We start from the raw sequence: 18,522 nt of genomic DNA on the forward strand, positions 1-18,522 counted from the left end.
ACTGCTACTTTTAGGAGTGGGCCAGGCTGAAGGCGGGAACCAGGAATGCCATGCAGGTCTTGCCTGAGGTTCTCAGTGACCTAAATACTTGGGCATCATCTGCTGCCTGTCAGGAGGTGAATTACCAGGGAGCTGGAACATAGCAGGATATGCGAAGTGGGCATCCCAAGCTGCTCTAAATGCTTACTCCACAAACTTTATTCAGTTTCATTTCGACAGTGATGATTTAAAAATAATAATGGATACATTTATATTCACAAGATGTTATAAAGATCATCCCAAATTTTATTTTTGTATGCCTAATACTAAGGTGCACATTTGCATATTACTGACATTATCAAGATTAGAATTGATTTCCTGCTAATAATTTGTGCAGAACAATAAGGAAAATTTCAATCATTACAATCAGTAAAATAACACAATTTTATATTGAAAAAAGACACGTTAGCAATAGACTTGATTATAAAATACAAGGGAAATTCAAAAAGTTTGTGGAAAATGGAATTAAAAGATAAGTTTATTTTGGTGTGAAAAATTTGAGATCTATGCATAAATTTTCATAAGTACATTCTCTATGAACTTTTTGATTGTCCCTTATGTGGTCATGTTAGTATTTTATTTGATGCTTTTTCCTTTTTCTTCTGGCAAATAACTAACAAAGTAAAGACTATTTTCAACTGGCAATCCAGTAATAGGAAGAATCATAGCAAACTATTTGCTGATGTTTGTAAAAACAAAATTGCAAACTTCTGGGTAGGGCTTAACTTCCCCCAAAGGGTGATTCTACCCTGTCTACCTTGCTCCCTGAAGGAACTAGTTCTAGGATAAATTTTTAAAAATATTAATAGTTTTCTTCTTGTTATCCAGAATATTCCTTAACTGTGAATCTAAAAAAAGCAATAATGTTATATTACTGTAAAACAGTAGGAATAACTAGATGATTCTGGATCACTTTACAGGCAAAAACAAAACACATTTTGTTAATATCATGTCAGTAGAAAAAGGAAGTTGGCTTAATAAAGGTATATATGCAAAAGACATTTCAACTATGTATCACTGCTTCCAATAATCTGACAGAACTATGAAATAATTCAGAACACAGTGTCAATACACGTCTTCATTGTCAAGGCCAAAAAAGAATAGTGTTTAGGAATAAGGCCATTTCTACTAGATTGTAAGTTGGTTTTAGTTAATGAGTTAATTTGTTAACCTTACACTTGATCTTAGCCAAAAGGCTGAAAAGTGATAATTTATTAACCTTAAAAGATTTAATCTCGGCCAACAGAGTGGGTCTCTTTTGGCTGATCAATGCGATAGAGAAATCCTGCAGGTACAAAGTATCCCAGATATTCTACTGTGTCAGGGGTGGTGTCATAATGGTAGTGTCCACCTTCTCCATGGTTACTGAAAAAGTGAGTGTGCTCCAGTCGCAGATCAAACCCCTAAGGCAACAAACAAGCAATCTGTTAGTAAATGCTTTTTGTTTAATACAATATGTATAAAAAGGAGGGCGATTTTTAAGTTTATTTTACAATAACTATTACCTTACCTTTAAAATAGGTAATACATTCACAAGTTTCCAAAATCAAAGGATGCAAAAGAAAATATTCAGTAAAATGTATGTTTCCTTCTCTTACCCTGATCACTTCTTTTTTTGCAGGCAACAGAGGTAAGCAATGTCTCATATATAAATTCAGAAAATGTTTACTTTTATTTCTTCTACATATTGCTTTTTCATTTAATGATATAGCTTTGAGTTCTTTATATATCAGGTTTATGAAAGAGCTTCCTCATTCTTTTGCATCTATATTGAATTGCACAAAGTCAGGGCAATTTTTTTATTTTTAAAAATTTTGTATTGGAAAGTCAGATATACAGACAAGAAGAGAGACAGAGAAAAAGATCTTCCATCCGTTGATTCATTCCCCAAATGACCGCAACGGCCAGTGCTGCACCGATCTGAAACTAGGAGCCCAGATCCTCTTCCAGGTCTCCCAAGTGGGTGGCAGGGTGCCAAGGCCTTGGGCTGTCCTAGACTGCCTTCCCAGGCCACACGAAGGGAGCTGGAGGGGAAGCAGGGCTGCCAGGATTAGAACTGGAGCCTATATGGGATCCCGGTATGTACAAGGTGAGGACTCTGCTAGGCCACCATGCTTGGCCTGAATCCAAGCACTTTTAAAAATCCACAAAAGGCTGGTATTGTGGTTCACAGTGGGTCACGCCATCACTTGGAATGCTAGCATCCCACAGTGGTCTGCCAGTACAAGTCTGGGCTGCTCTACTTCCAAGCAAGCTGTTTGCTCATTCATCTGGCAAAGCAGGAGAGGATTGCCAGAGTACTTGGGTGTTTCAGTCCAAATAGGAGACCAGATAAAGTTCTTGGCTCTTGTTTTTACCCTGGCCTACCCTCTCCATGCCATTGTGGACATATGAACTATTGGAGGAAGATTTTCATTCATCCTTTTTCTCAAAAAAATAAATGGATAAACTTAAAAAAAACTGTCATGGAAAGTAGAATTTAAAGATAGTTTTAGAATAGGTGTTTGGTGTAGTGGTTAAGACACTATTGGGGAAAAGAGAGAGAGAGAGAGAGAATGCTGTTTGGGAATGTCAGTGCGTTGGTACAGAAGGTGAAGCAGCTGCCTTTACTACTAATGTCCCATATGGGCACCAATTTGAATGCCAACAGCTTTGCTTCCAGCTCAGCTCTCAGAATGTGTCTGGGAGAGCAACTGAAGGCAGCCCCTGTGCTTGGATCTTTGAGAGTCCATGTGGGAGATCTGAGTGAAGCTCCTGGCTCTTATCTTTGGCCTGGCCCAGAAAGCCATTGAGGCCTTTTAGGGAGACAACCAATGAAGAGAAGATCTATTTTTCTCCCTCTCTCCCTTTCAGATAAATAAATCTTTAAAAAATGCCATTTGGAATGCCTGAATCCCACACACTGACTGCATGAATGCAACTTCCTGGCTCCATTCCGGCTTCCTGTTACTCTGCACCTGAGAGGCCATACACGATGCACTGATTGGGTGGATCCCTGAAACCAGCAGGGGAGACCTGGATTGGATTCTGGTCTCCTGGTGTCAGCCTATCCCAGATTTAGCTTTTGTAAATACTTTATGAATGAACCAGCAGCTAGAAGATCTCGATCTTTCTGTCTCTCTTGATTTTCAGATAATTTGTGTTAAAGCAAGAGATATTTATTTTGGTTCAAAAAGGTTTGAAGTCAATTCATAGTTATTTGTTTAATATATACTTTCTAGGTACTTTCTGCAGACCCCTTGTATGTACATATCTCTTCTCAATTGACATATTATTTCTAGCTCTTCTGCCATAGTAGCAATGTTGTCATTGATAGCCTTTTAACTAACAATTTTACACAATTATGCATTCAGTTTAGAAAAAAATTCTAGGAGCCATGGTGTAGCACAGCACCTTAAGCTGCTCTGCAACAATGGCATCCTATATCAGAGTGCTAGTTGGGGTTTGGATGCTCTACCTTTTTTTTCTTTTTAATCTATTTACTATTTGTACTGGAAAGGCAGATCAGATTTATGGAACAAAGGAGAGACAGAAAGAACTTCCATCAACTGGTCCACTCCTCAAATGGTGGCAACGGCTGGAGTTGAGCCGATGCGAAGCCAGGAGCCAAGAGCTTCTTCTGGGTCTCCCACATGGGTATAGCATCCCAAGACTTTGGGCCAACCTCTACTGCTTTCCCAGGCCACAGCAGGGAGCTGGGAGGGAAGTGGAACAGCCAAGACATAAACTGGTGCCCATATGAGATCCCAGTGCATGCAAGGTGAGGACTTTAGCCAAATGAGCTATTGTGCCAGACACAGTGCTTTGCTTTTGATTTAGCTTCCTATTAATGAATTTGGAAAAGCAGCAGAACATGGTGCAGCTTACTGTCCTGCTACCCATGTGAAAGACCCAGATATACCTTCTGGTTCTTGGCTTTAACCTGACCTACCCTGGCCTGCTGCAGCCATTTAGAGAGTGAACTAACAGACAGAAGATTTCCATCTCTGTGTGTCACTTTGCTTCAAACAAAATAAGTAAATTAATATTTTAAAATAAAGAATAAAATGGTAGATATGTAATCATTGAATCAAAAGATATATTTTTGGCATCACCTCTGTGTATTGTAAGTGGGTAAAGCAGTGCCTACAGTGTCGGCATCACATATGAGAGCTGTTTCAAGTCCTGGGTGCTCCTCTTCAAATCCAACTCTCTGCTAATGACTTGAGAAAATAGCAGGAGCTATCTTAAGAGCTTGTGCCCCTGCAACCATGTGGGAGACCTGGAAGATGCTCCTGGCTCCTGGCTTTAGACTGGCCCAGTTCCAGCTGTTGAGGCCATTTGGAGAGTAAACCAACAGTTGGAAGCTTTTGTTCACTCTCCTTCCATCTCTCTCTCTGTTGCTCTGCTTTTAGAATATTCTTTGATAGTTTTCTTTGAATATGTCTATATTTTTTTCTTTTTTTTTTACATAGGGCTAGAACATAATGTCTAATAAATAATAATAGGATATCTGAAATCTGAACTCTACATGTGATTTTGCAATGAAATAATATTTGACTTTGATGTTTTTAAAAATGCCTGGTCTTTTACCTTTTTTTTTTTCTATGTTTTTAAGGATTTACTTATTTGAAGGGTGACAGAGTGGGAAAGATAAAGAGATCTTACATCTGGTAGTTCACTCCCAAAGTGCCCTCAAACAGCCAGGATTAGACGAGGCTGAAACTAGGAGTCAGAATTTTTTTTTATTATTATTATTTTTTTATTTGAAAGGCGGAATTGTAACAGGGAGAGAAGCAAAGACAGAGAGATCTTCCATCTGCTGCTTCACTGCTCAAAAGGCCATAACAGCTGGCTGGCACTAGGGCAGGCCAACAACAGGAACATGGAACTCTATCCAAGCTACTTTCCCAGTCGCAGTATCTGGGAGTTGAGTTGGAAGTAGAGCAGCTGGGACTTTACTTACCACTCACGGGATGGAAGTATTGCATGTGGCAATTAAACCTACTGTGACACAACGCTGACCCTAAGAGTCAGAAATTTGAACTAGGTTTTCTACAATGTGGAAGGTATCTAGGTTCTTGGTCCATCACCCTAACCTCACATGTGCATTCGCAGGAAGCTGGATCATAAGTGCACAACAGTTAGGACTCGAACCAGGGACTGTCCTATGGGAAGCAAGCAGCCAAGTGGCAGCTTAACCTGCTGTGCTATAATGCTCCTATCTCTGTCTTTACTTTATTTTTAAGATTTATTCATTTTTATTACAAATTCAAATATACAGAGAGGAGGAGAGATAGAGAGGAAGATCTTCTATTTGATGATTCACTCCTCAAATGAGCACAACGGCCGGTGCTATGCCGATCCAATGCCAGGAGTCAGGAACTTTCTGCAGGCCTCCCACACGGCTGTAGGGTCCCAAAGCATTGAGCCATCCTCGACTGCTTTCCCAGGCCACAAACAGGGAGCTGGATGGGAAGTGTAGCTCCTGGCATTAGAACCAGTGCCCATATGGGATCCTGGAGTGTTCAAGGTGAGGACTTTAGCTGCTAGGCCATGCTGCTGGTTCCCTCTGTCTTTGCTTTTTGAAAAGTAGAATTGACTCATAACTAATGGAGGTGATTCACTACTTGCTCCATTATCTTTAAGATGATTTTAGAGCTTACCCTAGTTCTTGAAAAACAACACCTCAGAAAGTATTTAATTCTAAGCAAATTCTAAGCAAACATTATTAAGCTCCAATATAAAAGTCATAAACTTACTGGATCTCTGGAGACAAAAACTGGTAGACAAACCAAAGGAGCCTTCATCTCATAAAAATGCAACCATTTATTCACATCTTCATCAGAGTTCAATGGGCAGGTAGAAAATTCTCCAGGCTATAATGAAAGATTATTATACAGGTAAATATTCTGAATATTACTGAGAATTAATGTTTAAAGTATATAATTTCACTAAGTTAAACATTTTTTTAAGATTTACTTTTTCTTGGAAAGTCAGATACGCAAAGAGGAGGAGAGACACAAGGAAGATGTTTCAAACGAACATTCACTTTCCAAGTGGTTGCAACGGCCGGAGCTGAGCAGACCCAAAGCCAGGAACCCGGAGCTTCTTCTGGGTCTCCCATGCGGCTGCAAGGTCCCAAGGCTTTGTGCCATCCTCGACTGCTTTCCCAGGTCACATACAGGGAGCTGGATGGGAAGTGGGGCCACCGGAATTAGAACTGGCGCTCATATGGGATCCTGGTGTGTGAAGGCAAGGGCTTTAGTGTAGCGTCCTAAGTTAAACATTTTAAGCTTTCTTATGTATTCTACTGGCTATTTTATCATCCATAAAATTATGTACTACAGTTTTGAAAAGTATAACCAACCAGTATATACAAATTAAAACTTATGAAAGGGTAAATAAAAGGATGTATTATTACTGTCTTTTTATTTTGTGCATTACAAAGCCTCTCCATTTTCCTGTGTATATGTTTGCATCCTAGTCCCAAATTTTGTTTCCGCTACCCATGATGGAAAATTTTAAAAAGCAAGGAACCCCCCCCCCCAAAAAAAAGCAAGGCACCCAAAATGGATAAAAGCATTGAAAAGGATTTAATATTTGAGAATAAACTTGGACCCAGCATGGTGGCCTAACGGCTAAAAGTTCTTGCCTTGAATGCGCCTGGATCCCATATGTGCACTGGTTTTAATCCCAGCAGCCCCACTTGCCATCTAGCTCCCTGTATGTGGCCTGGGAAAGCAGTCAAGTGCGGCCCAAAGCCTTGGGACCCTGCACTTGCATGGGAGATTAGGAGGAAGTTCCAGGCTCCTGGCTTCAGATCGGTGTAGCACTGGCCGTTGCAGTCACTTGGGGAGTGAATCAACGGACAAAAGATCTTCTCTGCTCTCCTTCTCTCTAAATATCTGACTCTCAATAAAAATAAAATAAATCTTTTTTTTTAATTTTTATTGGAAAGGCGGATATACAGAGAGGAGAGACAGAGAGGAAGATCTTCCGTCCAATGATTCACTCCCCAAGTGAGCGCAACAGCCAATGCTATGCCAATCCGAAGCCAGGAGCCTCTTCCGGGTCTCTCACGCGGGTGCAGGATCCTAAGGCTTTGGGCTGTCCTCGACTGCTTTCCCAGGCCACAGGCAGGGAGCCGAAAGGGAAGCGGGGCTGCCAGCATAGAACTGGCGCCCATATGGGATCCCGGGCGTGCAAGGCGAGGACCTTAACCACTGGACCACTGCGCCGGGCCCAAAATAAATCTTTTTTAAAAAATAAACTTAACCAAGCAGGTGAGAAACTTAATAGGCTGAAAAGTATAAAACAATTCTGAAACAAATTAACAATTCCAATATGTGGAACGGTATCATGTTTTTAGCAATTGGGCAAGTTAATATTATTAACATGTCAATATTATTTAAGGGAGGGTAAACAATTGACACTATTGAGCCCAGAATAGTAGCTTAGTGGCTAAATCCTTGTCTTGCATGCACCAGGTTCCCATCAGGCATGTGTTTGTATCCCTGTTGTTCTGTTTTCCGTCCAGCTCCCTCCTCGTAGCCTGGTAAAGCAGTGGAGAATGGCGCAAAGCCTTGAGACCCTGTGTCCACATGGGAGACCTAGAGGAAGCTCTTAGCTCCTGGCTTCGGATCAGCTCAGCTCCAGCCTTTGAGGCCATTTGGAGAGTGAACCAGTGGACGGAAGATGTTTTTCTATCTCTGTCCTTCTCTCTGTATATTTGCCTTCCCAATAAAAATAAAAACGAAAATTTAAAAAAATGATAGTATCCTTATCAAAATTCCAAAGACTTCTTTTCAGGAATAGAAAAATCCATTCCAAAATTCATTTGGAATATATTTACTTAAAGACTTTTTTATTTAAAAGGCAGAGTTACAGGGCCCGGCGCAGTGGCACAGTGGTTAAGGTCCTCGCCTTGCACGCCCGGGATCCCATATGGGTGCCGGTTCTAATCCCAGCAGCCCCGCTTCCCTTCCAGCTCCCTGCTTGTGGCCTGGGAAAGCAGTCGAGGACGGCCCAAAGCTTTGGGAACCTGCACCCGCGTGGGAGACCCGGAAGAGGCTCCTGGCTTCGGATCGGCATAGTATCGGCCCGTTGCGCTCACTTGGGGAGTGAATCATCGGATGGAATATCTTCCTCTCTGTCTCTCCTCCTTGCTGTATATCTGCCTTTCCAATAAAAAAATAATAAAAATAAATCTTTAAAAAAAATAAAAATAAAAGGCAGAGTTACAGAGAGAGACCTCTTCCTTCTGAAAGGTCTCGCACATGGGTGGCAGTGGCCCAGCTCTTGCTGCCTGCCCAGGTGCATTACCAGGGAGCTGACCTCTCAGTGGAACAGCAGAGACTTGAATAGTACTCATGTTAGATGCTGTCATCACGAACAACAGCTGAACCTGATGCACCACCAAGCTAGCTCCATCATTTGCAAAGGTGAAGGGCCAGGAATGGACCCCGCCCTCCCAAAAAAAATTTAAAAAGAAGATGCAAGTCTCACACTTTTTAACTTCAAAACTTTGTTCAAAGTTATAGTAATCAAAGCAATGCAGCATTACTACAAAAGCAGACATCACAACAACAAAATAGAATACAGAGGTCAGAAATACACCCACATATATGGCCAAGTGATTTTCCACAAAATTCCTAACACCAGAAACTGGAGAATGTAGAGTCTTATCAACAAATGGTGCTGGGACAACTGGATATGCACGTGCAAATAAGTGAACTTGTGTCCTCACTTTATACCATGTACAAAAACTAACCCTAAAAAAGTGCAAGGACTTAACCATAAGAGTTTAAACTTTTAGAAAATACAAAGGAAAAGTTTCAGTAACAACAGATTTGTCCATGATGTCTTGAAAATAACACTGAAAACATAAACAATACAGGGCCTGGCACAATGATTCAGTGGCTAAATCCTCACTTTGCACACATCAGGATCCCATACTGGCGCTGGTTCCTGTCCTGGCTGCTCCACTTCCCATCCAGGTTCCTGTTTATGTCCTGGGAAAGCAGCGGAGGATGGCCCAAAACCTTGGGATCCTGCAACTGCATGGAAGACCCAGGAGAAGCCACTGACTCTTGGCTTTAGATCACTCAGCTCCAGGCATTGAGGTCACTTGGGAAATGAACTCGCAGAAAGAAAATCTTTATGTCTCTCCTCTCTTTAAATCTAACTTTGCAATAAAAAGAAATCTTGGGGAAAAATTTAAACTTTTGGGCAACAAAGGACAGTCAACAGTGACAAAGCAACCTAGGAAAGGGTAGACAATATTTGCAAATTGCATATGGAAGTGATTAATTTCCAGAATATATAATGAAATCCTACAAAACTATACAGCCCAGTTAAAAGAGGGGCTCTACAGAGGATATGTGAATAGCCAATAAGAAGGTAAAAAGATGCTCAGCATCAGAGTCAGGTAAATGCAAGCTGAAAGCACAATGAAATACAACTTCCTACCCAAAAGAATGGCTATTATCAAAAAAAGCAAAGAAGATGAAACTTTGACAATAGTGTGGAGAAAGTGAAGCCTTGGTGCATTGCTGATGATGCCATGCTGCAGCCATTTTACATGTGGAAATGACATGGTGGTTCCCCCATCCCAAATTAAACACAGACTCATCATATGATCCAGCGGGTCTAGTCTTCTCAGTGAATGCCCAGAGTGACTTAGAGCAAGGACTGGATGAGATATCTGTATGCCCATGAACACAGCAGCAAATAACTAATTAAATACAACCACCTCTGCTGTGCACGTATAAACCATGTGTAGTTTCTCCATGCTATGTGTTTCCCAGTAATTTAAAAAACTTTTGTGTCAAAATAACCAAACCTTTTAATTCCATTTTCAGGAACTTTTTAAATTATCTGCATATTAGATAAGAAAAAAGAACTCTAGCTAAACCTTATCTCACAATATGATTTACAGGTACTTTTTTTTTCATTTAACTTTTTAAAAAATATATTTATATAGTTTTATTGAAAAGGCAGATCTATAGAGAGAAGAGACACAGAGAGAAACATCTTTTGACTTCTGATTCTCCCCAAGTGGACACAATGGCCAGAGCTGAGCTGATCTGAAACCAGGAGCCCGGAGGCAGGATCCAGGAACTTCCTCTGGGTCTCTCACAGGTGTGCACGGTCCCAAGACTTTGGGCCGGCCTCTGGTGCTATCGCAGGCCACAAGCAGAGAGCTGGGTGACAAGTGGAGCAGCTGGGACAAGAACCAGCACCCCTGTGGGATGCTGGTGCATACAAGGTGAGGATTTAGCCACTGAGTCATCGCACTGGGTAGTGGCTAAAGTCCTCGCCTTGCATGGGCCAGGATCCCATACAGATGCCATTTCATATCCCAGCTGCTCCACTTCCCTTCCAGCTTCCTGCCTGTGGCCTGGGAAAGCAGCAAAGGGCAGCCCAAGGCCTTGGGAGCCTCCACCTGTGTGGGAGACCAGGAAGAAGCTCCTGACTCCTAGCTTTGGATCAGCTCAGCACCAGCCATTGCGGCCTCTTGAGGAGTGAATCAGTGGATGGAAGATCATTCTCTCTGTCTATCCTTCTCTCTTTAAATCTGCCTTTCCAATAAAAACAAATAAATCTTTAAAGAAATGTTAGAGTATATAAGCATTTATTTAGGATATTTCCTTTAAAAAATTATTTATTTCAAAGTCAGTTAAAGAAATGTTAGAGGGCCCGGCGCGGTGGCGCAAGTGGTTAAGTCCTCGCCTTGCACGCCCGGGATCCCATATGGGCGCCGGTTCTAATCCCGGCAGCCCGGCTTCCCTTCCAGCTCCCTGCCTGTGGCCTGGGAAAGCAGTCGAGGACGGCCCAAGGCTTTGGGACCCTGCACCCGCGTGGGAGACCCGGAAGAGGCTCCTGGCTTCGGATCGGCATAGTATCGGCCCGTTGCGGCTCACTTGGGGAGTGAATCATCGGATGGAAGATCTTCCTCTCTGTATCTCCTCTCTGTATATCCGCCTTTCCAATAAAAAATAATAAAAATAAAATCTTTAAAAAAAAAAAAGAAATGTTAGAGTATATAAACATTTATTTAGGATATCTCCTTTAAAAAAAAATATTTATTTGAAAGTCAGTGAAAGAGAGAGATCTCTCAGTTACTGGTTCATTCCTCCAAATGACCAACTCAGCTGGTGCTGGGCTAGACCAAAGCCAGGAGTCAGGAGCTTCATCTGGGTCTCCCTACATGGCAGCAGGGGCCCAAAGACCTGGGCCCTCTTCTGATGCTTTCTGAGGCACATTAGTTGGGAACTGGGTGGGAAGTGGAGTAAAGGGATTCTGGTGCCCATGAGGGATCCCAGCACTGTAGACGGTGGTGGCTTAACTTGTTAAGCTGCAGCACTGATCATGGGATGTCTTTAAAGGTAGAATTTCCAACACATATTTTAAAATCCAAAGATCTTAAGGGCATTCATGTGAATGCATGCGTGCACACTTGGGTCCTTACCATGATGTGAGCCTTTATTTTTCCATTCTGAATAATGAAAGTGCCTCCCATTCCTACAGGTTTGTCTCCATAATGTTTCTCCAGAGTCTGTCTCATGCAAGTTACAAAATTAAGTTGTCCAGTTCTTCTTTTGGCTTTCACCTCAATGACCTGCAGAGGACATAAAAATGCCTACCATTGATTAAGCCGCAAAATATTATATAAATTACCAGAGTAAAACTATCATTTAATGCCAACACACACACAATGTCTTGTTTACTTTTAGCACCCAGATTTGTGTGAATAGTGTCCCAGTGCTCCTGTGTTGATCAGTCAGCTACCGACACACACATACATGAGTAATATATAGGCTACTCTACACGCAAGCCTTACTCATGCTGCAGTCTGCAGACTCTTTGCCTTATGTTACAAGGTTGTCAGAGGGCTGAGAACTCCCTGGCTTAAAAGGATTAACCTCAGGCAAGTGGCAGTGAGGGAGATGTCATTTTTTCTTCTCTACTACATTCCCCCAAAGCAGTTAAAGTGGGTTTCTATGAGTACTCACAGTTGCTAAAACTGAAATAATTTTTTTTTTATGGGGAAAAAAGCGAAAGAAAATAGGAAGGGAGGCATTAACTCCTATCTTCTTGCTCTAATGTCTAGATACCACCATTTCTGTCTAGCACAATGTGTGATCAGCTGCATGGTTTATACAGGTAACTAAAGCCCCCAATTAATTTCTTATCACCATTTATTTAGCCAGATAAAAGAAGATAGGCAGCAGAAGACAGGGCACACATAATCTATGTGGGGTAACCAGGACTAAGTTCCTGGCTTCTGGTTTCAGCCTAGCCCAGCCATGGCTGATGTAGCCAGCTGGTGTCTGAACCACTACTTGGAAGATCTCTGTCTCTTTGTCTAGCCCTCTCCTTGTTGCTCTGCCTTTCACATAAATAAATAAACCTTTAAAAAGTAGAATATTATGTTAGTCTTGGATTTTATCAGGTTTTAGAGTTTGAAAAGTCCACACTTGAGGTGCTTGTAAGTAGGACTCTGTATATTTGTGGTGTTATTGTTATTATTATTATTAAATGTGTCTATTTGAAGAGACAGAAACAGGGGGCTCCCATTTGTGAGTTCACTCCCCACATTCCCACAACAGCCAGGGACAAAGGCTGGGGAGAGGCTGTGATGCATGTCTCTCACCCAATCACCTGAGCCATTGGCACAGCCTCCTGAGGTCTGAAAGAGCAGGCAGCTCCAGTCAGAAGCAGGACCAAGGAACCAATCCCAAGGATGGGAAGCAGGTATCCCAACCAGCAGCCTAACCAGTAGGCCAAGTGCTCACCTCTCCTTAAATTATCTCGAATCTCAGTTTTAAATAAAACTCTGCTTTCATTCTTATGAATCTTTTTTACCTGGCTTAATGAGATTTGATATTTTCCTTAGCAAAACTATATTTGTAGTAATAAAAGTTTAAATTTTTAACTGAGGACATTTAAAGAATAAAGCTATTATGGACAAAATCACCTTGCCAGGTTTGCCCTCACTGGCAAAAAGATTGGCTAGTAATGCACACCCAAAATCATCGTGCTTCTCACTGTATTTCTGTAGCAGACATCCTCCATCCGCAGGGTTAATGCAAGCAAAGTAACTTCCATTCACAGCAGGTCTGTGTTCACTTTCTGCTTGAACAATTGGCATGAACTGAAAATAAGAGAATTAGTTAATCTTAGTATCTTTATGCAGAGAACACATTGACTAAGATAGCAACATATATATTGCAGATCTATCATTTAGTATATTTAGCATGCAGTAGTATTTACTATTACAGTATAAAGATATAACATACAACCATTACTTTGCATCTCATGAATGGAAGAATGATCTATTAAGTCTATCCCTCTCTCACAACTATGTTACAAGACATGCACTAGAAACAACTATTAATTTTTATAAATAACCATCATTCTACTCTGATAGTTTCTTCCTATTTTGTCTGCAATAGGAAATTGACTAGGTCATTAAATATTCCATTCACTACTGATCCAAAGGTACCCAAAGACAAAGATTTATAAAGAAGCAAGGAATCTTAAGACGTAAAAGGATAAAAATCTTTTATAATTCAGAACTTTCAATAGAATACCCCAGAATCTATGCTTCAAAAAAATCTGAGACAGGCCCAGTGCAATAGCCCAGTGGCTGAAGTCCTTGCCTTGCATCTGCCTGGGATCCCATACGGGCACTGGTTATAATCCTGGCTACTCCACTTCCCATTCAGCTCCCAGCTTGTGGCCTATAAAAGTAATCGTTGGACCCTGTACCCGCATGGGAGGCCCAGAGGGGGCTGCTCACTCCTGGCTTCGGATTGAGCTCAGCTATGGCCATGACAACTGGAGGATCTTTCTGTCTCTCCTCTCTGTAGATCTGCCTTTACAATAAAATAAATAAATAAATCTTTAACATAAATAAATAAAAAAGAAAAATTTTTAAAATCTGGGACTAGAGTTCTGCACTCCACTCCAGCTGTACAGTTGGAGCACATGCTATAGTTCAGATCCATATTATATGGTACTAAGTTTACAGGGAAATACAATTTCAGACACAATACATAAGGAGGATAGGCTTTTCGACAAGTATTAGAAAGAGAAAGATAAGCCAAATGTCAAATCCATAAAATAAGATACAATAATTATGTATATACTGACCTCAGAATTGAACCCAAGAGTCTGAAATGGGCCTGCCCCTGCTCCAAGAATAAATGCTCCAGGCAGTTTGATTTCTTTTGCAATCTTGTTCAGGTCATAAACCTATGAAGTGGGAAATACATTCAAATAACATACAAATTGCCTACTTTTTATTACTGAGTCAGCACTTCGCTTCCTTCCCACATTGGTTAATGGGTCTTCTTACAGAAAACATAGGAATGAATTCAACTTCCACACTCTCCATGTGAATATGAAGAATAAAAGCACACTTACTTTTGTTTTGTTTACAAGAGGCATTAAGTAAGGCACACCTCCCACTTCTGCAATTCTAGTTTTCCCACAGATGCCTAAAAAACAAAAGCCATCTTGAAAATAAGCAAACGTTCAGTTGAAGTAGAAAATGCCAGAAGATGCTAATTGAAGAGTGTGGAAACTTTAAAAAAATTTATTTATTTGTTTTTCTGGCAGCTTTCCCAGGCCATAAGATGGGAGCTGGATAGAAAGTGGGGCAACTGGGACACAAACCGGTGTCAATATGGGATGCTAGTGCCACAGGTAGAGGCTTAACCTACATGCCAGCTGCTGGCCTATGTGAAGTTTACTTAAAAGTGAGAAAATCACAGATATACATGGATCATATTCAGGATAATGTGCAGGGAGGGAGAAATGTGGCAGAGAGATGCTTCTACTTTGATCTTGTGTCCTCAGGGAGAATGCACCCCTGCCCTGTTGCCTGGATTCTTATGGCCTGGAAAGAGGAGTGGTTACCAGGTCCTAGGTGAGGGGTAGTACATATTGCCAAAGGGGCCATTTGCTTGACAGGTAGGCAGACAGTTATACAGGGTAGGGAGGGTAAGGCTTCCAACTCATGACTCTAAGCTAACTATCTGCCTAACCATTTCATTTCCCCCTCAGAGATTTCCGACCTTATTCTTAAGGGTTGCTGAAGGATGTAGGTTCATCTCATCTTCCATAGCTACTTCCTGCTGATCAGGGGCGTAGATCCTGCATGTCCTGGGGTTGGAAATCTCTCCCTATCTCACCTAATGGGTCTGTCTCATGAGCTGGAAAACTTTCAGCTGGTGACAATGGCTGTGTCCCCCACATGATGACTAAAGCTGTGAGAAGTCATGGGTCCCCCATTTTTTTTTTTTTCAAGTAGCACACAAGGTCCTCAACTGGTTCACAGCAGCAGGCTGACTTATCATTCTCGAGAACCTGCATGGCACGGTGCTCTTCGCACTGTGTACTCTATTGCCAGGACACATACTCCTGGGCTCTGGTTGCTAAGATCAGAGTTCCTCCTGTGTCTGACACCAATTGAACATGAAAGTCAAGGATTCTTGGTAATGCCAAAGGACATCTGTGGAGTCTTCCCCCGGGACCCTAGCCTAGCACAGTGATGTGCCATAAGTACAACCATCTGGAACCCGTGAGACCCCTGGCCTCCACTCTTAGACTGATGTGGTGGTGTGCTAGGAGTGCACCTGCCAATGACCCTACCAGGACCCTGGCCTACTGCTCCCAGACTGGTATGGTGGCGTACTGTGGGTGCATGCCTAGGACCCTGGTATCCTACCCCTGGCCTGTCAAGGACCATCTGTGGGGCCCCTTCCAGAATCCAGCCTCAGGCATCTGGCCTAGCATGGTAGAGTATCATGTGTGTAGCTTGCCTAGAACCTGTAAGGCCCTGATCTGCCCACTCCCACACTTGGGCAGTGGCACACCTCAGGTCCCCAAAGTCAGGCCACTGGCTGGATATTTAGGTCTCTTCCTGCTAAAGTAAATCTCTTGCAGATTTAATGTTGAAGAATAGATGCAACTATGCTGGCATACTTGTACAGTTAACACAAATTTGGCAAGAATGTGGTGCAGAATACCAGCCAGCTACTGGCTGCTTTTCTCTCAACAGTGTACAAGGCAACCGAAGCAGCTGACTTCCATTATGGTGTAATTTCTTCATTTGCAGGGGACTGTAAGATACATGTTACTATTACTTTGGTCTTGTGCTATCCACTGGTTTCTCCAATATTATGATAACCAAGCATGACTTGATATGGTTGGTAGTATAAAGACAACTGAATGTTGATGGACTATAATTGGGGTCAAAATACAAATTGGAAGATGTTTCTAGAATTAGTTTATAATGCCTTGTTCCTCTAAAAATATGTTTCCTGTAGTCTTTTTTTTCCTAAAACTATTTAACATAAGATATTTTATTCTGGTAGAATACAAGTTCTTTGGTTCTCTTTTCTCTTTTTTAAAAAATTTCTTTTTATTTATTTTAAAGGCAGAGCAGAAAAAGAGTGTGGGCTCTGATCTGTTAATGGTTCACCCCGCAAAGCCTGAAACAGCTGGGAAAGGACCAGGTGGCAGCCAAGAGCCAGGTGCTGAAGCCCAAACACTGAGCAACCACCAGCTGTCTCTCAGAATGCACAAGAACAGAGACCAGCTCTGATTCTCAGATATGGAATGTGGGTATATCCCAAGCAGTGCGAGAGGGGAGCAGAATTCCAGTCCCTGTGATTTTACAGCATGTGGGGATCACACACTCTGGGGGAAAAATATTGTATTTGGGCTTTCTAGGATACAGTGGGAACTGTGCATGTTGCTGGGAAAGAGAGATGAAGATGACTGATGCACAGTGGGCTATGGAAAGGTGGGGTGAAGGTCTCCATGTATACCATGGACATTTCCAGGCAAGCCCTTCTTGCATAAAAAAGTCCACTGTGTGATGCATTCCTAAACCCCAAGCACATGTTGGTGTGGTGACACTTGATGAGACTGGTCAAATTGTTTTAACACTTTCTCTAAGTGGACCACATCAGTTATATGGCCTGCAGTAATGTCCTCAGGGTTTGGTAGCCTTGGATCTGGCTTAAAACTTTTCTTGGGACTAGTCAAAGACATTGTGGCTTCTCCTGGTAGCCACATATCAGACACTGGAATGGTGTCCCTAAGAAGGGAATGGAAAGATTTCAGGAGGCAAGGCTAAGAAATCTGTCAGAGAGCTGACAGGAAACTACTAGGCAACAGAGTTCAAGAAGAACCAGCAAATTGCTCATTATCAAGACACTTTATGTGGAAAAGAGGCTAAAATCAGACTTCTCCACGCATAGCAGATAGCTTTAGAAGCCAACTGGAGCAACTTGATATGGGGCCATGTACCATCCATCCACTGCTGTGGCACCTTCCTGCTGTGGTACCTTATTATGCTTCCTGTGGTACCTTATTATGCTTCAAATTTCCAAAGTCACAATATGCTTTTTAGTGACCTCATTTCGTCAGAAGTGGAAAGAAACAGACTGTCAAATCAAATTCTAATACTTGATTCTGAAATTGACTCTCAGAAAGGTATTGTGCAGAATTAAAGGAGAAAGAACAACTGGCTATGATGCAAATAAAATCTGTAAAGTATAAAACACCCTTAAAGAACTGCAAGAGAAAAGGAGTCAAGAGACTGACAACCCTAAACTGCAAGTATACGAATTATGCCAGAGATTTGAGGAACTAATAAGCAAGTAAAAAGGCTTATAGAATTAGAAAAAAATGTTATAGCAAGGTGGTTTAGAAATGGGAACGACTGATCTTTAAAACTGAAGAGATACCAAAAAAAATCATTCAAGACCTACAAGTGCAAGTGAATACCAGAAAAAACTGAAGAACTTGTGGATCAAATGCAGATAAGATTCAAATGAAATAAATTCAGATTATTATAAAATAATAAGTAAAATAGGATAAAATAAGAAAATTCAGATGAGATCTGAATAATAAATTATCTTCTTCAGAAAAAAAAGGGAAATGTTCTGAGACAAGAACCAAAGTAGTAAATTACAAAGCTAGACAAATCAAATGTGTACACATGAAATCAAATTCTTATGTTTTGAAGGAAAATGATCCTGTAGGAGAATAGGAAGATGAAATATTTGAATCACAGTTAGCATCATGTAATGCTGAAAATGAAACAGACTGAGTAGCACAAAACAGGATAAAAATCTCCTCGAAGACAAGCTGAAACTTCAAAACCAAGTTTTAGAAAAAGAGAACTCATTATTACATCTCCCTCAAATAACTTGAACTAGAAATAATGAACATGAAGGAGTACAAAATACAGCTGCAAGAAATATGAATGCACATTCAGAATTCAGTCACCTGAGACATGAGAAAGTGACAAAGGACCACATATATACTTGTAGTGTCACTAAAAAGGAAATTACTGGCAATTGACTCAGAAGTTACTTTTGATGTTCAAAAGGAAATAAAGTGGTTTTGATTTTTGAAGATATAACACTTCAGATGGAAGAATCTATTCCTCACACTTAGCTGGAAGAAAGCCTTACTGAA

The 18,522-nt window shown here is 41.3% G+C and overlaps 1 protein-coding gene across 3 annotated transcripts in view; it reads right to left on the reverse strand.

Moving 5' to 3' along the window:
- Positions 1 to 259: 259 nt before the first annotated feature.
- CUNH11orf54 (chromosome unknown C11orf54 homolog) overlaps positions 260 to 18,522 on the reverse strand; it is a 31,096-nt gene continuing 12,833 nt past the window's right edge. For all 3 annotated transcript variants that reach the window (XM_040977144.1, XM_040977141.1, XM_040977143.1), the window contains 6 exons: positions 14,452 to 14,525; positions 14,179 to 14,280; positions 13,001 to 13,177; positions 11,492 to 11,641; positions 5,781 to 5,897; positions 260 to 1,442 (listed from right to left, as the gene is read on the reverse strand). In XM_040977144.1, the coding sequence (XP_040833078.1) occupies positions 1,269 to 1,442; positions 5,781 to 5,897; positions 11,492 to 11,641; positions 13,001 to 13,177; positions 14,179 to 14,280; positions 14,452 to 14,525 (794 nt within the window). In that variant the 3' untranslated portion in view covers positions 260 to 1,268. The remainder of the gene's footprint in view (positions 1,443 to 5,780; positions 5,898 to 11,491; positions 11,642 to 13,000; positions 13,178 to 14,178; positions 14,281 to 14,451; positions 14,526 to 18,522) is intronic.

Source organism: Ochotona curzoniae, unplaced genomic scaffold, assembly GCF_017591425.1.
Source record: "Ochotona curzoniae isolate NIBS_2020 unplaced genomic scaffold, NIBS_Ocur_1.0 contig_2723, whole genome shotgun sequence".
Taxonomy (NCBI): Eukaryota; Metazoa; Chordata; class Mammalia; order Lagomorpha; family Ochotonidae; genus Ochotona; species Ochotona curzoniae.